This window comes from Dysidea avara, chromosome 3, assembly GCF_963678975.1.
Source record: "Dysidea avara chromosome 3, odDysAvar1.4, whole genome shotgun sequence".
Lineage (NCBI taxonomy): Eukaryota > Metazoa > Porifera > Demospongiae > Dictyoceratida > Dysideidae > Dysidea > Dysidea avara.
In genome coordinates, this window is record NC_089274.1 from 47,329,727 (window position 1) to 47,354,106 (window position 24,380).

General features: G+C 37.4%; 1 protein-coding gene across 1 annotated transcript in view; it reads right to left on the minus strand.

Moving 5' to 3' along the window:
- LOC136251326 (uncharacterized) overlaps positions 1-24,380 on the minus strand; it is a 33,873-nt gene that overhangs the window by 1,805 nt on the left and 7,688 nt on the right. Inside the window, exons 2-11 of the mRNA XM_066043763.1 lie at positions 10,618-10,672; positions 5,561-6,061; positions 5,229-5,438; positions 4,330-5,100; positions 2,654-2,751; positions 2,245-2,600; positions 1,915-2,199; positions 1,114-1,255; positions 273-362; positions 94-207 (exon numbers count right to left, since the gene is read on the minus strand). Coding sequence (XP_065899835.1) covers positions 94-207; positions 273-362; positions 1,114-1,255; positions 1,915-2,199; positions 2,245-2,600; positions 2,654-2,751; positions 4,330-5,100; positions 5,229-5,438; positions 5,561-6,061; positions 10,618-10,663 — 2,613 coding nt within the window. The 5' untranslated portion in view covers positions 10,664-10,672. The remainder of the gene's footprint in view (positions 1-93; positions 208-272; positions 363-1,113; positions 1,256-1,914; positions 2,200-2,244; positions 2,601-2,653; positions 2,752-4,329; positions 5,101-5,228; positions 5,439-5,560; positions 6,062-10,617; positions 10,673-24,380) is intronic.

Here is a 24,380-nt window from a genome sequence, read left to right on the forward strand (position 1 = left end):
GGGCCACGCCTACACCTTTGTGGTCCCTACTTACCTGGATATGTAATTAATATTATGTTACTACAGTTTTTATTTGTTTTCATTGATTCAGACCTGAGTAACATTTATTTCCTCAAATGGTTTATGTCCAATACTCCATATCTCATACAATACACATCCATAGCTCCAAACATCACTTTGGACTGAATATTTGTGAAAATACAATGCCTATAAGTTATAACACAAATTTGCATAAATTTCATTGTGATCAGCACCGATTGATGACATTATACCTCAGGAGCTGTCCACTTCACTGGTACCTTCCCTCCTGATGTGTAGTAGTTGTCACCAGTTACATCTCGTGCCATCTCAAAATCAGCAATCTGACATGATAACATCATGTAGAGAATAGATTAAGTAATCATAAGTATATGTTACTGGATCTGCGAAAAGGGGTCTTGTAGCCTTTCCAATTGCATGTACTTGGCAATCCATAACTTGACTTGTGAGTATGGTACTAACTTGACATTTGATCACTTTACTCTCCTAACATACCACTATTTCTGAAGACAATAGGTTAAACACATGGTGAGTTATGACTCATCAAACTTGGAAAGATTATTATAATAAGACCCCTTTTTGCAGATATATGCTTATAATCCTAAATTCATTGATAGAAACATTAATCCTATACCATAGACTTTGGCTAATAGGCATGCATGCTTATAATTTTATGATAATGAACAGTTAGTATACTTGTTGAGAACATATGCTTAGAGATGACCATGAGGGACTTCTGTTGGGAGAGCGTTATTCTGTGCCCACTGCAATGTTTTGTGATTATACCGCTTATCAGTGAAATACTTCATTTCAGTCCACTTATCACTACTACAGATAGTATCAGTTGATGTGCCTGATGAGGCATTGAGTGTAGTGTGATACCTTCGACACTTTATGGCTTCCATTATATGTAGCATAATACTTGGAGAAGCAGTTTAAACTATGTGCTTAAACAGGTATCTAATACTTAACAGGTAATATAAACTTATTAACCACGTATGTCTAATAACCAGAGTCTATGATATACAAACAATGGTGTATCAACACAAGTAAAACTATGCATATCATATGTACCTTGCAAACATAATCATTTGATAGCAAAATATTTCTTGCAGCTAAATCTTTGTGTACAAAGAGTTTTCGAGACAGGTATTCCAATCCTTCTACAACTTGTCGGCAATAGCTCAGTAGTTCATGACCCATCTCAGGAACAGCACTAAATTAAAGATAAATACACCAAGCAGAGGTGTAGAGAAGGGATCTGCAAGGGCTTCAGGAAATTTCACTTAGATTCCTAAGTTTTCAGCAAGAATTAACACACTAAGTTTGGCAGCACAAAAGTGATCAAGTAACATCATAATTATATACAGTACAGCACAACAATATAAAACTTGCATTCATCTGGATATACAAACAGGACATGAACCCTCTTGAAAGTTGCTATATATTTGAAAGATTGAGATACTCTAATAGAGCATTCATATATAAATATCAATGTGAGGAGGAACTCTATATACAACCATTTTGTAAATGTTGTAGAGTGCTGAATTTCAGGTAAGGGGTATCCCTAGACTAGTTGTAGCATTATAAAAATTAACGAGGGTGATGTAAAACTGAGTATGCGCTTATAATATACTGCTATAGTGTGCAGTTTTGATCATGCATGGGAATAGAATAATCTGTTGAGTTTTGGACCATTACAATATTCAGAGTCTCTCAGTGCTTGCATGGGATCTATTCCCCCAGACTCCCACTACTACTAAACTTAGTGATGCTGTTGGAAACCCCTCTGGAAAAATCCTGGCTACGTCACTTCCAAAATTATCTATCTGCTTAGCTAGCTACTTTAATGTTTGCGTACGTTATAAAGTTTACTTTAATGGAAATTCTTGTAAATGATTCTGCAGGTCTCCCCTAGCCATATACTCCAGTACAATCATCATGTTCTCCTCTTTAGTCACTACTCCATGTAACTGTACTACATTGTTGTGTTGAAACTGACCCATAATGGCTGCCTCCCTCAGAAATGTCACCCTGTCTGACTCTGAACTTTCTGAATTGAGTGTCTTCACTGCTACTTGTATAGGATCAGCAGAACCATCAGTCCATGTGCCCAAATGGACTACTCCAAATTCACCAGATCCAATTGTATCATACAATCTATGTGAGGTCTAATCCCTAAGTTATACATATAAATAGACCTACTTTATCTGATGTGGCCTAAGCTTGGAAATTTTTCTGCCTTTAAACCAATTGTAAATTTCATCTTCCTCACAGCCTGGATCCTCATACAATGGCTCATCAGTACTAAAAACTGTAGTTTTAGCATTTCCATCAGACATGTGACCTGAGTCATCAGTTATTAATGGTGATCGTTCTGTGTTGACAATATCTGGCAATGACTCATCTTTGTTGTTTGAACTACACAATGATGATGTTTTGGCAGCACTTTCCTGCAGTGTTGACTGATACCAAGATTTTAACTTCTTACAACGATCACTTGTGTTAGCTTCAGAGAGTGTAAACATTTCAACTGTCTCATAATCACCTCTACTGTGTGGCTATACAAAGTGCAGCAAATATTATTCACATACACATCAAGTAGATAATATACCTGGTTTAGTGCAGTAGCTTGTAGTGATTCTGTGTCATACTTGATGGCAACTGTTCCTCTCAACAAAGACTCATCAAAATAATAATCATTTTCATTTTCTGTAATTACATGCATGCCCAATTTTAGACATATAGACTGACATGGCAATGTTTAGTTATATACCACATCACACGGTGTATTGTGTGGTCAAGACAGCTGGCATGCTACACTAGTGACAGGAAAAACGAAAACACATTTTCAAGTATTTGTACTAAGCATACCCTTCTTAAATTAGAACAACTTTCACAATACAAATTAATACTCTCTGACTCCAAATTCCATATCTACAAAACTGCCTTAAATGTTTGTGTCTTTTCTTTTATAATTCTTTTTGCATACACTATACAAAACTATGCAAAAATGCATATCCTGACTGTCTAAAAATGTGGTGCACATTAAGGACATGTTAGCATAGTAATTGTCATATCTACGGGGTAAAAATTGGCCCGTATACAGGTTGTTCATGGTAGCTCAAAACTTTTATGGTTTAGAAGAGTTATTGGAGTAACGAACTCCTAATAATATACAGGGAATCATGCTATTGAGTATTGGTTAAATGCAGTGAAGATCCCATGCACAGATATCAGAGTGTGTGGCTGCTTGGGAACTTGCCTGTAGACTATATTTATGGATCAAGCCACTACCTAAAGGTAATATCTATGGAGCAGCTGACAAAACCAAACATACAAGACATGCACAAAAACTGGAAGTACATTTACTAATCATAAAGCAACAGGCATTGGCTGGGAAGTGAAAATATTTTTATGTTCTTGTAGTTGTAACTATATGTAATTAATTAATTAATTGTTTGTTTGTAATATTGTACTCTGATGCAAGGAAGAATTGGCTATGCTAATTATTTTTTTCTTATAAGCAATGGAAGTTCTAGAACATTTCATGTGAGTTGTATTAGAGGTACAAAAAGCGTTCACTCTGTTATACTGCTACAAAATTCAAAGTAGTAAACGATTAAAAAAATAAATACAATATTGTAGCCTTCATCGTCATGCCTCTAGAGAAGAAGAAAGACGACTAAAAGCGGCCTCAAAGTTAGGCATATAAAATAGCTTGTAAATGTAAAACAAATCATCCATGAATGCTAAAATAGCATAAAACCAGAATTTAAAAAATATGAAATCAAATGTGGTGGTCTAGTAGAAATGATGCATGCAATGATGTCAATGCCAATAATGAGACAGAAGGCTGTGATTATTGAAATTATCATCATTACAACCATTTGTGTTTTGTTATAGATAGCATATTATAGTTCTATCAACAACAGTAAGAATACAATTATAATCACATGCATGTAGACACCTAATGTAAGTGTCTTTATGTGCATTAGGAAAGTAGACAAGGAGCAGAATGGCTTTTAAATATAGAAATATAGACACTACCAGGGCCATAAAAGTGAGAGCAAAAGTACCTTTTGGCTTAGTAAACTAAACTAATACTAACTTAGTACACTATTGTATTTTTAGTTGCACAACTACAGCTGTATAAACTAAGTGAGATTTAATAAAACCTAAATCAAGGCACTAATAACTAGACTGAGATGGCTTTGACACTCCAATTCTATTTATAAAAGTAAAAATTTAAAGTAGTATCAAATGCAAGAAAAGGACATTATTTGCTACCTGTCTCTGTATTGCTCAGAAGATTAGTGGAAGATGATGAGTTTTTTCTTCTTCTATACACCACAACTACACACACTATCACTACAGTTAGTATCATGAGGACACTTCCTCCTACTACTGTTCCCACTACAGTACCAGTATTGACTGAACCATCACTACCAGCTGGTGTTGTACGAGTTGTCGTAGTTGGTAATGTACTGGTGATATGACTGAGAGATAGCATCAGAGAGGAGGTGTCAATAATAAAGAAAATTTCTGATTCTGTAGGTGCTACTAGAGTTAGGCTACTTTGTGGTGTTGTAGGCAATATTAATGCAGTAGTTGATCTAATAATCATAGTAGAGTATGGCAATGAAATTGATGACAACAATTTTACTATTGATGGTCTCTTTGTTGCAGTTTGTGGTACTAAAGAATAAACTGGTTTAGTATTTGCAGTAGAAAATGATGACAGTCGTACTGTTGACAACAATGCCACCAAGGAGAACGATGATGATATCAGAGCAAAGCTTGATGGAAAAGGTTTACGTGATGTTGATGGAAACACTGTTATGGATGGCATTGATGATGATGATGATGTTACCAAGAATGATGATGACAATGTCAGTGATGGTAAGTGAGTTGTACTTGATATAATAGTACTTTTGCTGGTAGTTTTAACACTTGTTATTATTTTCATTGTGGAAGTGATGATTGTAGAGGTGACACTGTTACTAGTGTTTCTATTACTAATGGTAGTAGTTGAAACAGTTGAAGTAGAAACAATACTACCTACATAAACAGGTACAATACATATTTTTGTGGTTACATGTGGAGGGAAGTACAAATACTGTATGATAATAGCCACCAATAGCATTATAGGTACTGGGTATGCATAAGCCACACATAATGTTACTCACTTATAATATCTACTGATGGTGATGTCATCAAGGATGATGATGTCAATGATGGTAGATGAGTGGTACTTGATACAATAGGTTTACTACTGGTAGTGATAATACTTGTTGTCATTTTCATTGTGGAAGTGATGATTGTAGAGGTGACACTGTTACTAGTGTTCCTGTTACTAATGGTAGTAGTTGAAACAGTTGAAGTAGAAACAATACTACCTACATAAACAGGTACAATACATATTTGTGGTTACATGTACAGATAATGTGAGGGAAGTAGAAATTACAATTACTGTTAGTAACCACCAATAGGTATACAAGCTACAGATAATGTTACTCACTTATAATAGCTACAATGGCCACTTGAAAATGTCTTTGGTTTACTCCACTTCCAGTTGGATCAATAATACTGTGATTACCTGCCACACTGTATGTAAGTTTACTGTCACCTGTAGTCACAGTAGTTAATATTAGTGAGTTAGTGGTAGTGTATAAGCCAATAACATCATTTATATGAACACTAAATTGTTCATCAGCAGGGAGTTTGTATTGGGCACAGATGCTACTCAAACCACTTGATCCAGCTTGTGGCACATAATTCACAGTACTAACATGTACAAGTGTATAATAATTATTCACATTCCACCTCCACACACTAGGATAAAATGTCACTGATGGAACATTCACAATCTGATAACAAAATTCCCACCCAACCACAACTCCATCACATGGAATCCTGTATGATGGTATAATATAAGTTGTGGATTGGTCCACTATTGATCCTTCTTGAAAACTCAGTGATCCTGTATCCCTGCATGTTTGAGCACTAACAAGTACTACACCTGTTAGATGAAACACACCTCATTAATTGATTATCAATAATGTTAGCTACCATTACAAATACACACAACCTGTTTATTTTTTCAATAGCTAGAATCTCATCATGATAACCCACACCAAAACTACTACACAATATAGTTTTAAAATAGGTAAAACCTGCAAGAACAAACATAATGATTTCTAACTAACAAGCACACTTTACTCTATAGTGAAATTTATTTCTCGATTGATTTCTTCTAGATTTGTTCTATTGCATAAATGTGTTAGTGTCTACCATGCCTTGTCCAAAATAAAAAAAAGCATTACTAAATTGCTTTTACATTGTTTTCAGCTGTTTCTACAATGTACATATAATGAAGTCTTGATTGTCATGTAATAGTTTTCACCTGGAACAGTTTGCATTATAAAATTAATATTCTGAATCAGTTGCCCATGAAGACTGAGTCCAATTGAATGAATTGAAATGGGACTCCTTTAAAGGTGTCCACTTGAACTCAGGTGCATCATGCTGCAAACCATAAAAAAGAGTTTGCAGTGAAGATAAAATTATATGATGTGATTGATTTGTGACACCATGACACTAGGGGAATGGGAGCTGGAGCTGGGTGACAGAACAACATGGAAAGTGTCTAGATGTTACTAAATATTATGGCGTTTCCACACAGTTAATAATTCAGTTTAATACACTTGTGCATAAGCCTCAAATATGCAAACTCATGAAACAGAATTTTCTTGACACCTTGCAGCAGTTTAAAAATATAATGCAAAACTCATGGAACAGAGTTTTCTGCAGTAAATATCACAGGTGAAAAAGTGAGAGCTATCTCAAACTATCCCAACAGTGTACGTAAGAATACAAGATCTGGTCCCAGATCGATTTACTCTAATAAAACAGTCAAATAAAGTACATGTAGCTATACTCTACTGTTATAGAACAATAATAATTTTCAAGATAATCTGTTGTCATATTATTAATCTACTAACCTCCAGCATTTAAGAGCTAAAGTTAGACTGCTAGTTATGGCCAAAATACTGACTTTAGGCATAGGGAATATATAATCTTTCCTTCAGATGTTGAGACCACCATTCAAACTGATGACTTTAAACTCTGATGGTTAGAATTACAACCCTTGAAATGACAACTAATTTATCCTCACCCCCCCCCTTCCCACGAGGTCTTCATACTGAGAAATTAGTATACTGTACTTTCATGTTATTTTACAATTAGAGCACTGACTGTTGCACAATTATTAACCAACTCAATATTACTAGCTACTATGCAACAATAATTATCATCACTCTCGTCTCAGTACAGAATAATTTATCATCAAACAGTTCACAGCAGTGGCCATCAACAGCAGTGCTATGAAACCATATTGATCACAATACAAAGCCCTTCAAGTTTATTATGTAATCTGACTTATATAATACAACACCCACATATCTACATGAGACCTGATTTGTGAAAAGGTACTTCTTACACATTGTGCAATATGGATTATATTGATTTGTAGCATTTAATCAATCATAGCTTGCCAAAGGCTATAAAGCTGTGACCACCAAATGAGTGGAGCCAATCACAGACATCTACTGTATTATTGGAGGTAAATAATACTACTCAAATTCAGGCACGTTTCATAGGTTTCTTTCAATCTAGTATAAAGTATCAAGACACACAGTAGTGTGTTGTGCGGCCAAGAAAGCCAATGTGCTACACTGTGAGAATAGGAAGAAGAAAACACATTAATTTTTTTCTCGCATGCATAGCTCCATGGTCCTTTCTCAAAAAGCAAACAATTTTTGCATTATACATATAGCTGCCCTCTACCTGGCATCCCAAATGAAGGAGAGAAAAAAGTAAGAAATTAATTGCATAAGGTACATTTTGCTTAAAGTTGGTATGTGCCTTCTTCGTCTTTTTGCACACTTTACAAAAGCCAATATAAAATGCACATGCTTCATTAAACTGCCATGAAATGTGGCATACATTTACATATTGAGGTGAATTCATGTACCAAGTCTGGTGTGAATTTGATAAATATTCATGGAATTATTTGCACAATAAAGACTTATATTTTGTCATTCCTGCAGTGTAAAATCAGTCTGTGTATATATAGATCATAGCTCAAACCTATCATAGTTTAAAAACTGACTACTATAGAGCTAGAAATACCAATTAACAGTGTAGAATCACAGGTCAAAATACTCTAATAGAGCAGTCACCGAGTAGCAAAAAGTTGTCCAGAGTTCAAAACAGGAACCTCCATACCTACCTACCCAAGCCTTCACCCACTGAATTGCTGTAGTCAGCTGGTCATTTCACTTAATTTCTAGGTCTAACAATAGAATATCTTTATTGTTCTAGAACATTCTCTATTGTTACAGAAATGTGCACTCTGTTGGAGTGATATATACAAAAATTAGTAACAGATGGTCAAACCAAATCTGCAATATAATACTATGTAACTTCTGCTTTCCATAACATCATTGTGCTTGTAAATAACAAGAAATTGGATAAAAACAAGTCCCAAAGCCAGATTATGGCTAACATTTGGGTATTTGAAATACAAAAAAAAAATGAAATCCATGCAAAACAGCTAAGCTGGTACAGCCTTCAAAAGTCTGGGCAATAAAAGTTGTGAAATCAAAGGTAGAAGCTGAGAAATGGCTATTGATGCAATCAGTTTTACACATTATTAAATTCATTGGCATTAATATCATTGCAGCTATTTCTTGGCCGCCACCTTTGATTCACAACTTTTTCATCCAGGATTTTGAAGGTTGCACCTTTTTTACAGCTTAGCTTTTTTCATGGATTGATAGTACAGGTGGAATGGTGAGTGGGCAACTTATAGGAGCAAGAAATTGAAGGAAAGGCAAGTGAAGTTGTTTGAGGCTAGTAGACGCTCTCTGTGTACTGGGAGCACTCGTGACAGCCCCACATGAGCATCCAACCAACTGCTGCTAGACCATACAAACTGTTCCAACAAAACCAGAGTGGTACATGTCAGGTCCCTAAGATAATTACATGTAGATTTACTTGTGATCATAAAAGCTTTTTTGTGTGGCAAGGCACCTTTTTGAAAATCTGGTCACATATGCAATGAATACATGCATGTTCCATTAAAAATAGAATCCTCAAATTATAATCTTAATATGTCTCTACTAATCAATGATTGCAAATGACATACAACACTCCTCCTACTACTAACCAAGTATGTACCAATTGATAGCTATTACTCATATATACCTAATTTTGGTGGTAAAATGTCAAAGAGTATGAGATAATATGCAAACCTTCTTTCTTTATTTGTATATTTTAAACATTGTATGAGCGGAAAGGAAATAATGGCATGCTATGCTTTTATTTATTGCTATAACTTCAAAACAGTTCATAATGATACATTGTATGTGCTGCAGCATGCCAAAAAGCACCTGTCAAGATGATATTTAACAGTGAAAAATCAAGACAGTAACCTTTATCATTATTGAGTTGTACTTCCTTGAAGGAATCAGTCAGATAGTCAGTCATTAGAAAATTTTAATCAATAAGAAACTAAAATTGTATGATACACCACCAACTTTCACTGTCTAAAATCAGAATTAAATGGGTATACTTTGGTCCGCTTCTTTTCCAAAGTTCTACAGTAGGAGATCTGGATGTAGTCATACCATAGGCATAGCAATAGGAGGTTATGGGGGATAGAGCTCCCCTGCTATTATTTGAGAGGGGGTTTACCCTCCTCTTTTAGAGATTGATATACTCTAATAGAGCAGTCATGTAATTAATAAAGCAAAGTTTAGTCAAAATTGTTATGAAATTTAATTTCAAAAGGCTAATTTTTCAAACATTTCCTGTGGGGGCATGCCCCCAGACTCCTAGAAAGTGCATGTTCTGCATGCTGAGTAAGCTTTACACATTGTATAAATTACATCAACCAGTCACCACTCTGCTTTATAGCCACTAAAATTTTGTTGCTACGCCTCTGAATCATATACACATAACCTGAACCATTGGTGAGCTACAACATTTAAAACTGACACTTGGGAATACCAGTATTTCACAGAGACAGTCACATATTTAGTCTTTGAGCAGGCTGTAGGGGTCCTACAGACCTTCAGCACTTGTGCTGTAAAGCATTAATAAATAAACTAGTGTCCATTTGGTTCTACTTGGGGTACTTAGAGATAATGAGTTACTTTCTAGAATTCCTATGGATATGATTACATGAAAATAACAAGGAGAAAATATCCTGACCACCTGGTAGACTCCTGTAAGCATTCGAGCGTAAATCGGATGGCTGCAGGTTCGAGGCCACCTAGGTCCAGTCATGGATTTTTTCTCCTTCCTCCAACTTTTCAAACACACCTTAAGTAGCTAAAGTCTTTGAGCAGGCTGTAGGACCAGGTGTCCTACAGACCTTCAGCACTTGTGTTGTAAAGCATTAATAAAATAAAAAATTTAAAAAATAAAATAAAATATTCAATACTGTAACTTCTCATACCAATACACTGTAGAGCCTTAAACCATACAATACAAAATAAGTAGTCTACATACCTGTTAATATAATATGTAGATGAATCAAAAAAGTAGCAATTGACATCACTCAGATCTATAATATTATTAGACATTAAAACAAGTATACTAAAATATTAAACATTCACTCAATATTTTAGATCTGTTTTGCAGAGACAAACATATAGCTGTAGACATGCATCAATATGTATTAACTATATAATCACATTTTAGTACAGATTGTTGTTTATGATATAATAGTGTAATATCAAAGTACACAATTACAAGGAAAAATTAGGAAAATTAAGTTCGATTTGGGATTAAAGAAATAAAAAGTAGTGATCGCCTACACCTGAGATATACTAGTGGACATTTATTCCCTAACTCAGTCTCGTAATTGTTGTTTTAATTGGGCCGCATGACACACTACTGTGTGTCTTGATATTATTATGACAGGTGAACCCACACCTACTGCCTTAGAAGAAAAAATAGAGTCAGGTTTATTGCTTTTATCTGAATGCTTGCTCCAACTATTAATTACTGAAATAGCAGCTATTACACTTCATTTTCAGCTATGTACATTCATGAATCATGCATTGTATGTACTGCGGTATGTATGCCAAAGGCACCTGAGGATTGAAGTAACATTGAACAGCAAAAAACATCAAGCCTGTATGTAGCCTTAGCTGCTGTCACGCTATGCTTGTCTAAAAGCATCAGTCAGTCAGCCAGTCGGTAGAAAAATCCACTGATTATTATTTGTAAAAGTTTTGAAGCAACCTACTGGAAAAGTTTCAGGTCATACTGAAGGCACTTTTGGGCTTGGTTATATCTAACCAATATTTCCAAGGCACCATGAAGGTACCAATGAGCCTGGTTTCTGGTCAATATTTTTTGTGAGAAAGTGCAAACCTCCATGATCCCTAATATACAGTACTACCATACTGTATGATATCATAGTTAAATAAAATTGAAGTGATTCATTAGCACAGTCACAGTCTATAATCATACAGTATATGTATAATAAGGATTATGGAGGTTTGCACTTTCTCACAAAACTTACAATAGTACCTTGGCAGTATTGGCTAGATATAGCCAAACCCAAAAGTGCCTTTAATATGACCTGAAATGTTTCCAACAGGTTGCTACAAAACTGTTTAAAAACTTATTTAGTGGAATTTTCTACTAACTGACTGTCTGATGCCTTTAAACAAGCAAAACTCAACAACAGCTAAGACTACAGACTTCATTGTTTCACTGTTCAATGATGCTTCAGCCTGGCAGGTGCTTTTTGGCTTACTGCAGTACATACAATGCATGCTTTGTGGACTTACCTATGTCCTCCCTTTGTGTCCCATTTATCATTGCTGATGACATGCCAAATGTAGGGACTTTCCCACAGGGCTATGTTGCAAAACCATCATTCATATCTCTTGTTTCACTGATTTTTATCACTTGGATCCCTACTTTATTTTAAATTAGAGCAATCTCAAACCTTTCTAACAAGCTTTTTTATGATGACTGACTGACTAATTGATGCCTCCAGCCAAGCATAATTCTAGCATGGATTAAGCAACGGGCTTGATTTCTTCACTGTTTGACATCGCTTTAGCCCAAGACATGCCTTTTTGCTAACTGCAGCAGCTACAATGCATGCATCATGGAGCTACCCTTGTCCTCCCATTTCTTTCTCTACTATCATGTAGGTGGGACGGCATGGCTTCAGTGTTTTATTTTCCATGTGACTACTGTAGATTGATTGCAGAGGCACTTCTTGTGCTTCATTTGTAACAGGTGGAACATAGCTGGAAAAAAAGCAGAACGGCCATTACACTTCACATTTCAGTAATTGATAATCGAGGCATGTGTTTAGCCATGCAATTAAAATGTGACTGCACGGTGCCATTCGTTCTCCTTTGATGCTGTATGTTGTGATGGTTCACCAGTAATGAATTCTGCTATTACAAAATGTTAACAAAAAGTGAAAGGAAAAATTACGTTTGAGTAGAGATCATAGAAATAAAAGACAATGAAACAAGGGAGGTCATCTACACCTGCAGCTAACACTAGTATAGGTAAGACATGTGGTACTAGGATTCTTCAGTGGACCCAAAGGAAAGGCGGAGCCAAGGTGATTATTATATCACTCCTGAGGGGTGTTTGTCCACTAAAAATCCTAACAATGCGTGTCTTAGTAATTTAGATAATGGCCCCTGTATCTGGTAGTGACCCACAAGTATGCAATTTGTTTGTCAAAGTTTGTGGCTGGGTGTCTTACTGGTACAGGTCTCTTACCACAATAAAAGCCCTGCATCCTTTGCAAATATCAAAGCATTCTCCAAATACCATTGTCTATGACATTTAATCCCTACTTCAGTCATGGCTTTGCTATTGGCAGGCTGAAGTAGGAATTAAATGTCAACTAAGATGACCACTGCTTGAAGGTTCTTAGTTTACTAATTTGTTAAGATGCCTTACTGTAGTTATACTGATAGTAAAGTGTCAGTAAACTTAAGTATATGGAACATAATTATTTTACTAAGTTTTAAACTCTCAGTAAAACATCAGTGAATGCGGGTTTACTGAAAAAACTACTAAAATAACAAACAATTAACTGTTCCATATACTGGGGATATACCACTGTAGTAAACTAAGATACTTCAAGCAGTGGACCTCCCTTATTTCATTTCTATTTAAATGTAAAATATCTAATTTTCCTTACACTTGTATTATGCAAAAAGGCAACCAAATTACTAGCCAATTAGAGTTAAAAAGGAATTAATTAGGTATGAATGTAGAACACGAATCAATGATTAAGGTATAACATTAAAACTTTTTTTGTAATTCTTGGCTGCTCCAGATATCAGCTCTTTCTGCTGCCAGTTACTTTTACTTTCATAGACACACCCTTTTGTACAGCCAAGCTGTTTCTGCATGGAAGATTTCACTTGTTTTTGTGAATCACATGCATTGATATACACTCTGCAAACTTTATAGTAATCTGGCACACATGTCAGCTGCCTTCTGCACACCAGCCAGGCTCTAGGCACTATATCCAGTAGTCAAATAAATTTGCAATTGTGGAGAAGTATCACCCATTCCACAAACAGTAACTTTGGATGATACTACCTGGATACAATTGATATTGTTGCATGAATGTACTGCTTTAAATAATGTAGAAGGATTTCAAATCACCAACTTCACGGAAAATCTGCCAAAATGCCTGGTACCACTTATACTGTTTTCTGATCTAAATAAACAATTACTGTAGTGCTATGATGAAAGCAACAGGAGGGAGTGAGAATAGAGAAGTTAAGAGAACATATACTGAAAAGTTGTTTGCCAAGAATGAGTAACTCCTTATGGAAATAAAAATTGCAAGAACAGCTCACCTCCAAGGAGAGTCTAGAATTGCAGTGAGCATAAAACAGGGCGAAGGAGTTATGGAAGGAGGTGTGTGACTAATATAAGAATTTGACTTGTCTGAATGAGAGAAGGATAATGGGTTAGAATTTTTAAAGCAGCAGTTTGAAGATAAAAAGGTTTGTGCAGTCACCTATTGTTGAAGAGTCCAGTTGAGCCTCTCATGTTCAGTGTCCCTTAACTGCTAATGCTACAACAGTAAAATCTAATAATTCCAGTGCTGCTAGACAACAGTCTAACAACACCTCTCCTGTTGGGCTCCCACATGTTGAATCCTCAAGTGTTACAATGATTACAACTTCTCACATGGTAACTGCATCAGGACACACTAACTTACCTTACACTCGGCCAACAGGAAGTTCAACAGACAGGTACCCACACTAATTACTTTACCTACTGCATCTTCCCTTACAGGAATACCTACTGTCCACCAGCAGGAAATGCAGTTAGCTTGTGGACGCCTCATACGTAATCATTAGCATCTCCACCTTGTGTTAGCTCACTATAGTGACAGCTGTGAGATCTAATCCCTCAGTAATGAAGACAGCTCCTTTGATGGCTGAACCTGTGGTGCAGTGCCAAGGTAAAGTCCTACCTAATGATTTACTCACAGGAGAGAAGGTTGCAGTCCGCTTTGATGACTGGATTCCTGCATTGGAAAGGGCAGCTACTTGGAACAACTGGACAGAAATAAAACACTGATACAGTTAGCTGGTCACATATGAGGTAGAGCATTACGGGAATGGAACCTAATGAGCCAATCCAAATGTGGTACCTACAGAAGTGCTGTAACCGCTTTAAGAAGTTATTTGGACCCTGGCAGCAGCCATGGATTTCAGGCACATTACCTGAGGGAGTCTGAGAATGTTTCTGATCTTAAAAGAAGGCTTGAATATACCTTTCAGATACGTAGCATTTGGTCAAGGCCAAATATCAGCAGAGACTTGTGATGTATATATTGCTTTGTGGAAAATTTCAAGATAGTCTTTCTATTGATCTTGTTAGCAAGGCCCCCACCATTTCAGGGAGCTAGGCCTCCACCATTTCAGATCTTGTTAGCATACAACCATCAAGATCTGAGTATTGCTGCAAAGAATGAAGAAAGGCAATTAGCTGAATTAAAATGAATGACACTGTACACAAGGAGTGAAGCCCCACAACATCAAGTTACTGAGCCAAGTAAATTCTCAACCTACGTAATGAGCTACATTTGTGACAGCCCTTACCACTTAGCCTAAGATTGCCGTGCACCTAAGACTGGAATCAAAGGTGGTAAATCAAGATTGGCTAGTACTAACAGAGAATCTGATAGGCTTTCCAATACATTTTCTGATGTTGTTGAATCCTTATTTCCATCTGCTACACCAACAGAAGCCATTTCCTGTGCTGTATTGACTGAATATACTACTTCAAATTATGTTGAGGTACTTATTGAAGGTATACCGATTTGGGGAATTATAGATACTGGTTCTGACATTCCTATCCTAAGTGGATCTATTTTTCAAAAGCTGGCTAACTTAAGAAAGAGCAGCTAAAACCAGCTGATAGGAAAGCACATACCCTATGGTCACCACCCACTAACGATGAGTTGACAGATTGATTTAAATTTATAATTTGGTAATGAATCTATTTGTTGGACTGTGTATATCAAATTGTATAATGAAGATGATACTCTGTTACTGTCCAAGGATATCTGTTGTAAGCTAAACATTATGAATTACCACCCTGATGTTCAGTCAACCACCAGATTAGTGTCTGCAAACACAGAAGGTAAGGAGAAGCAGAGGTAAAGTCTATATGCTTATCTGCTGACAGCTCAGCCCTTCTTCAAGTAAGAGTTACTGATACAGTGTGCTCTTAAGTTGAAGCCTGATAAGTCTCAGCAGAACACAGTCACAGTGGAAGACTGTGTATTGAAGAATATACTGCATCTATCATTGTATATAATCCTAGTCACTCTACACTGGTCCTAAAATGGGGCACCTATGTTGAAAGAGGTGCTGGAGTAAATATAACTACTGCCCAAGATGACAATAAAAGTTAATAAATCACAATTGGCATGTTTTCAGTGCTTACAAAATAGATCCATTCGTATCACGATGTGTTTGAGAAAATATGATCATGTCTCCTCACATTGCCTTCGATTCAATTGGCCTACCAATTTCCCATCAGATAATGTTTAAATCATCATGTACCATGCATGTATTGCTACTACCATTACAATAACACACATTGTTTACTTTTTAATCTACCCATCATGTTTGGACCCCAATACATGCTGTAAAGACAATCTAATCCAAAACAGCCAAGCTGTAAAAAAAGAGTGCGGCCCTGAGAAAGGCTATAGTGAAAAAAGATGTGAAATCCAAGGTGGCGGCCAAGAAATGGCTGTGATGGTAGGTTAATGGTAAAAATTTTAATAACGACAATTCAGGTGAATTTTGTGCCAAGACCAAGCGGCACCAAATTCACTGAATTGTTGTTATTAAAATTTTTACCATTAACCTACCATCACAGCCATTTCTTGGCCGCCACCTTGGATTTCACATCTTTTTTCACTATAGCCTTTCTCAGGGCCGCACTCTTTTTTTACAGTTTGGCTGTTTTGGATTAGATTTCACTTCTTTTTGTATTTGTATACCCCAAAGCTGGCCTATGGCCAGCTTTAGGGCTTTTTAACCTGTCATTTTTTTCTTTACTACAGGAAGAAGAAAAGATGAAGCAGGGTGATTTCTTTGTAGCTGACTCTGCAAGGTGATCCTTCCAGCTGATCTCTCTACCGGATGACTTGTTTGCAGCTGAACTCTCTACAGGGTGATTTGTTTGTAGCTGAACTCTCTACCAGGTAACTTCTTCTAGCTGATCTTTCTACAGGGTGATTTGTTTGTAGCTGAATTCTCTACAGGGCGATTTGTTTGCAGCTAAACTGCTGAACTCTCTACAATGTAACTTCTTCTAGCTGAACTCTCTACGGGTGGCTTGTTTCTAGCTGATCTCTCTACAGGGTGACTTGTTTCTAGCTGAACTCTCTACAGGGTGATTTGTTTCTAGCTGAACTCTCTACAAGGTAACTTCTTCTAGCTGATCTTTCTACAGGGTGATTTGTTTGTAGCTGAATTCTCTACAGGGCAATTTGTTTGCAGCTAAACTCTCTACATGGTAGTTTCTTTTAGCTGAACTCTCTACAATGTGACTTCTTCTAGCTGAACTCTCTACAGGGTGACTTGTTTCTAGCTGATCTCTCTACAGTGTAACTTGTTTCTAGCTGAACGTTCTACAGGGTGATTTGTTTGTAGCTGAATTCTCTACAAGGTAACTTCTTCTAGCTGATCTTTCTACAGGGTGATTTGTTTGTAGCTGAATTCTCTACAGGGCAATTTGTTTGCAGCTGAACTCTCTACATGGTGTAGCTGAACTCTCTACAATGTAACTTCTTCTAGCTGAACTCTCTACAGGGTGACATGTTTCTAGCTGAACTCTCTACAGGGTGATTTGTTTGTAGCTGAACTCTCTACAAGGTAACTTCTTCTAGATGATCTTTCTACAGGGTGATTTGTTTGTAGCTGAATTCTCTACAAGGTAACTTCTTCTAACTGATCTTTCTACAGGGTGATTTGTTTGTAGCTGAATTCTCTACAGGGCAATTTGTTTGCAGCTAAACTCTCTACATGGTAGTTTCTTTTAGCTGAACTCTCTACAATGTGACTTCTTCTAGCTGAACTCTCTACAGGGTGACTTGTTTCTAGCTGATCTCTCTACAGTGTAACTTGTTTCTAGCTGAACGCTCTACAGGGTGATTTGTTTGTAGCTGAATTCTCTACAAGGTAACTTCTTCTAGCTGATCTTTCTACAGGGTGATTTGTTTGTAGCTGAATTCTCTACAGGGCAATTTGTTTGCAGCTGAACTCTCTACATGGTGTAGCTGAACTCTCTACAATGTAACTTCTTCTAGCTGAACTCTCTACAGGGTGACATGTTTCTAGCTGAACTCTCTACAGGGTGATTTGTTTGTAGCTGAACTCTCTACAAGGTAACTTCTTCTAGATGATCTTTCTATAGGGTGATTTGTTTGTAGCTGAATTCTCTACAGGGCAATTTGTTTGCAGCTGAACTCTCTACATGGTAGTTTCTTTGTAGCTGAACTCTCTACAATGTAACTTCTTCTTGCTGAACTCTCTACAGGGTGACTTTTTTGTAGTTGAACCCTCTACAGGGTGATTTGTTTGTAGCTGAACTCTCTACAAGGTAACTTCTTCTAGCTGATCTTTCTACAGGGTGATGTGTTTGTCTCTACAGGGCAATTTGTTTGCAGCTGAACTCTCTACATGGTAGTTTCTTTGTAGCTGAACTCTCTACAATGTAACTTCTTCTAGCTGAACTCTCTACAGGGTGACTTGTTTCTAGCTGAACTCTCTACAGGGTGACTTGTTTGTAGCTGAACCCTCTACAGGGTGATTTGTTTGTAGCTGAACTCTCTACAAGGTAACTTCTTCTAGCTGATCTTTCTACAAGGTGATTTGTCTGTAGCAGCTGAATTCTCTACAGGGCAATTTGTTTGCAGCTGAACTCTCTACATGGTAGTTTCTTTGTAGCTGAACTCTCTACAATGTAACTTCTTCTAGCTGAACTCTCTACAGGGTGACTTGTTTCTAGCTGATCTCTCTACAGGGTGACTTGTTTCTAGCTGAACTCTCTACAGGGTGATTTGTTTGTAGCTGAACTCTCTACAAGGTAACTTCTTCTAGCTGATCTTTCTACAAGGTGATTTGTCTGTAGCTGAATTCTCTACAGGGCAATTTGTTTGCTGCTGAACTCTCTACATGGTAGTTTCTTTGTAGCTGAACTCTCTACAATGTAACTTCTTCTAGCTGAACTCTCTACAGGGTGACTTGTTTGTAGCTGAATCCTCTACAGGGTGATTTGCTTGTAGCTGAATCCTCTACAGGGTGATTTGCTTGTAGCTGAACTCTCTACAAGGTAACTTCTTCTAGCTGATCTTTCTACAGGGTGATTTGTTTGTAGCTGAATTCTCTACAGGACGATTTGTTTGCTGTTGAACTGTCTACATGGTAGTTTCTTTGTAGCTGAACTCTCTACAATGTAACTTCTTCTAGCTGAACTCTCTACAGGGTGACTTGTTTCTAACTAATCTCTCTACAGGGTGACTTGTTTCTAGCTGAACTCTCTACAGGGTGATTTGTTTGTAGCTGAACTCTCTACAAGGTAACTTCTTCTAGCTGATCTTTCTACAGGGTGATTTGTTTGTAGCTGAATTCTCTACAGGGCAATTTGTTTGCAGCTGAACTCTGTACATGGTAGTTTCTTTGTAGCTGAACTCTCTACAATGTAACTTCTTCTAGCTGAACTCTCTACAGGGTGACTTGTTTCTAGCTGATCTCTCTACAGGGTGACTTGTTTCTAGCTGAACTCTCTACAGGGTGATTTGTTTGTAGCTGAACTCTCTACAAGGTAACTTCTTCTAGCTGATCTTTCTACAAGGTGATTTGTCTGTAGCAGCTGAATTCTCTACAGGGCAATTTGTTTGCAGCTGAACTCTCTACATGGTAGTTTCTTTGTAGCTAAACTCTCTACAATGTAACTTCTTCTAGCTGAACTCTCTACAGGGTGACTTGTTTCTAGCTGATCTCTCTACAGGGTGACTTGTTTCTAGCTGAACTCTCTACAGGGTGATTTGTTTCTAGCTGAACTCTCTACAAGGTAACTTCTTCTAGCTGATCTTTCTACAAGGTGATTTGTCTGTAGCAGCTGAATTCTCTACAGGGCAATTTGTTTGCTGCTGAACTCTCTACATGGTAGTTTCTTTTTAGCTGAACTCTCTACAGGGTGACTTGTTTGTAGCTGAATCCTCTACAGGGTGATTTGCTTGTAGCTGAATCCTCTACAGGGTGATTTGCTTGTAGCTGAACTCTCTACAAGGTAACTTCTTCTAGCTGATATTTCTACAGGGTGATTTGTTTGTAGCTGAATTCTCTACAGGACGATTTGTTTGCTGTTGAACTGTCTACATGGTAGTTTCTTTGTAGCTGAACTCTCTACAATGTAACTTCTTCTAGCTGAACTCTCTACGGGTGACTTGTTCCTAACTGATCTCTCTACAGGGTGACTTGTTTCTAGCTGAACTCTCTACAGGTGATTTGTTTGTAGCTGAACTCTCTACAAGGTAACTTCTTCTAGCTGATCTTTCTACAGGGTGATTTGTTTGTAGCTGAATTCTCTACAGGGCGATTTGTTTGCAGCTGAACTCTCTACATGGTAGTTTCTTTGTAGCTGAACTCTCTACAATGTAACTTCTTCTAGCTGAACTCTCTACAGGATGACTTGTTTCTAGCTGATCTCTCTACAGGGTGATTTGTTCCTAGCTGAACTTTCTACAGGTGATTTGTTTGCAGCTAAACTCTCTTACATGGTGGTTTCTTTATAGCTGAACTCTCTACAATGTAACTTCTTCTAGCTGAACTCTCTACAGGATGACTTGTTTCTAGCTGATCTCTCTACAGGGTGATCTGTTCGTAGCTGAACTCTGTACAGAGTGGTTTGTTTGCAGCTGAACTCTCTTACATGGTGGTTTCTTTGTAGCTGAACTCTCTACAAAGTGACTTGTTCTAGCTGATCTATCTACAGGATGACTTGTTTCTAACTGAACTCTTTACAGTGTGATCTGTTCATAGCGGAACTTTCTACTGGGTGATTTGTTTGCAGCTAAACTCTTTGCATGATTGTTTCTTTGTAACTGAACTCTCTACAAGGTAACTTCTTCTAGCTGATCTCTCTACAGGATGACTTGTTTCTAACTGAACTCTCTACAGTGTGATCTGTTCATAGCGGAACTTTCTACTGGGTGATTTGTTTGCAGCTAAACTCTTTGCATGATTGTTTCTTTGTAACTGAACTCTCTACAATGTGACTTCTTCTAGCTGATCTCTCTACAGGATGACTTGTTTCTAACTGAACTCTCTATAGTGTGATCTGTTCATAGCGGAACTTTCTACTGGGTGATTTGTTTGCAGCTAAACTCTTTGCATGATTGTTTCTTTGTAACTAAACTCTCTACAATGTGACTTCTTCTAGCTGATCTCTCTACAGGATGACTTGTTTCTAACTGAACTCTCTATAGTGTGATCTGTTCATAGTGGAACTTTCTACTGGGTGATTTGTTTGCAGCTAAACTCTCTACATGATGGCTTCTTTGTAGCTGAACTCTCTATGAGGTACCTTCTTCTAGCTGATCTGACTACAGGGTGACATGTTTGTAGCTGAATTCCCTACAGAATAACTTGCATTGACTGCAATGTATACATGCAGCTGAATGCTTTATTAGGGTGACTGTTCTATTAGAGTATCTCGATCTCGCATTTGCTGCACGTAGTTGCCTTTCGAATCATAACTCAGTGGTTTGTAATCCGATTCTTCTGTACTACTGCAAGAACTTTCTATGATGATTATTCCAGCTACATACTGATTTTCAGCTTGTTGCTCTAAGCGGTTTGCCTGGTAGACACGAAAACTAACAGTTTTTTTATTCATAAAAATCGATCGCGTAATTTTGACACAGGTTGGGTTTTGTGTCATATCTCCATGGTCTTTATCTCGATTCCTTTCAAACCACAAAAAGGCACTCCTACAATGGTTGCTCCATCTACATATCAATTTTCAACTGATTCCTCCAAGGCGTTTACCCTGTAGGCGTGACAGACCTTCGACCTTATTTTACGCAAATAATCGGTCATAACTCCGTGAATGTTCATCGGATTCCTACCAAAGTTGGTACGGAGATCCGCCTTAATGAGCCCTTTAAGTGTGCCAAATTTCAGCCCAATCCAAGCACGCATTCGTGTTTTATAGCGAATTTTTCGAAGTGTGCGAAATGAAGAAGATGAAGAAGAAAAAAACGAAGAAATTAAAACGAAATGTTGTTCGCTCGTATCTCGGAAATGGCTGGAGCGATTTTCTTCAAATTTGGTATGTAGATTCCCCTAACTGGGCGGCACGTCTCTAGCAAATTTGGTTCCAATCGGATAAGGGATCACAGAGCTACATAGGTGTGAAAATTGCGTTTTCTTTCTTCCTGTTAATATACTCACGGTGTGGCGCGCCGGCTTCTTGGACCGCACGACACACTATCGTGTGTCTTGATTTTGCCAACCTGATAAATTGCCATCTATCAAGCACCAAGAAGTACTTCCAGTCATCTGCTTCTGCTTAGTAATTACCACTGTCCCAGTGAATTGTAACTATAACTCTTTTCTATTATCCGCAAAAAAAGACTTTTATCTTAAGGAATCGATGTAACTTTTTTGTCATTACCTCCTTTTTTGTGTTTGTTTTTGTGTGATATTGTATGATATTGTTTTTTGTTGTTGTACATATGTGTGCTCCAGTAGGAAAGAATGGCTCTGTTGACTACTGTGAGACAAGTCAAATCAAACTGAAAACATATTAGCATTAGAGACTCAGGCCTACTCCACATATGAGTATGTTTGTTGGCAGAAGAAAGAATTAGGAATACAAGTACAGAGTCCTACTTCCCAATTACTATTACTGAACAAATAAATAAACTACTTTACCACCCTTGAGCAGTACTATAATATATCTTAATTGAAAGATAGATCGGGGAGAGACTAACTTTGTAGAGTTAAATATTGACACTGGTGACTTGACTCCCATAAAACAAACCACTTGACTCCCATATACCATAGGCAAGAAAATGCCACACAGCTAGGAAAGATGCAACAGAGTGGAATAATACAAGAGCCCATGTGCAAGCCCCGTGGTGTTGGTAAAGAAGCTCTTCTTCAATTCTGTGTTGACTGTACAGAGCCCTTAATGAAGTCACAAAGCCAGATGTTTTTCCATTGCCAAGAATAGATGACCTATTGGACATACTGGGCCATTTACTTCAACACACTAGATTTAAAATGTGGATATATATTGACACACCAAAGTGGAACTTCAAGTAGAGAGAAGACAGCATTTATGACTCACTGTAGACTGTATGAGTTGCCTTTTGGGGTCAACAGTGCACCAGCTGTTTTCCAGAGATTGATGCAGTCCTTGCTGAGAGGCCTAATGACAGATGAAAGGGAGGAATTTGTGGATGCTTTTTATTGTTTTCTCCAAATCTTTTATGCTTACTTGCAGCAGGTGTTTAGATGTGCAAACTTTAAACAGAATTTACAGAAGTGTAGATTTTGCTGTTCTGATCCAATTATGCCCAGTTGTGTTCCATTATGTTCCGAATAATGCTCTATTGTGCCTTGATTGCTCTATTAGAGTATCTAATGCATCTGTGAATGTTCTGCTAGGTTTCCACATGCTCTGACTGTTTTGTTCAAGTACATTGATCTTTAACTAGACTTTCCTTCACAAGTAGCTGTAGATTTTTACTGTGTTTGCACACTATCCCATTTATCATGCAAAATATGCTGAGTTGCAGCTTCTCTGATAACCAATGTACAAAAACTGTGCCTATTGTGCTGGCATTATGCTCAATGCTTTGGCTACCTATTATGCCCCAAATTATGCTGTCCCAACTACCTTGAAAGAGCTCAGACAGTTTTCTGATTCAGCATCCAATTACCGAAGATAAAAGGATTTGCCTCAATTGCACAAACATCATTATGCTCTGACAAAGAATACACCACTTCAATGGACTGTAGAATGGGAGTGTGCCTTTGACCAAATGAGGGTATGGTTGATGACCACACCTGTGCTTGCATATCCAATTTTGATCAATGCTCATATTAGAGACTGTACTGATGCCAGTGTTCTAGTATAGAGAGCAATATTGTCTCAGTTTCAATGGATGGAAAATTACACTCAATAGCATAGGCCAGTTGTTCACTTTTTAAATCTGAGAGGAATTATGCAGTTACTGATTTTGAATCTTTGGCTGTTGTTGGATAGTAACTCATTTCCATGATTATCCATATGGTCACCAAGTTACAATCTATACAGATCATGCTGCTGTTTTGGGACTCCCAGTCTTTCAGGAAAGCACGCTTGTTGGTGGAGTAAAACTCATGGCAGCGGTATTGCAAAGTTAGATATTATCATACCTTGTGCAGGGAAGACTAATTCTCATGTTGATGCTTTGTCTAGGTAACCTGTGCAACCACCTACAGAAAACGACACTGTTGAGGAAGTACCAGATAGCATTAATATAAAGGATGGTTATATAAGATTAGTGATGTGTTGTCAAGTCCCCCAACCAACACAGTCAGTTCTTACAGTTTTCCAGAGGAGCAGTTTAGTGGTGCATGTCTTCAGCACATAATACTCTACTATGTGAGCACAAAATCTGTAGAGATGTCCCAAGCAGTGATCCCTACAACATTTACTGAGCAATTAATGGCAGGATATCA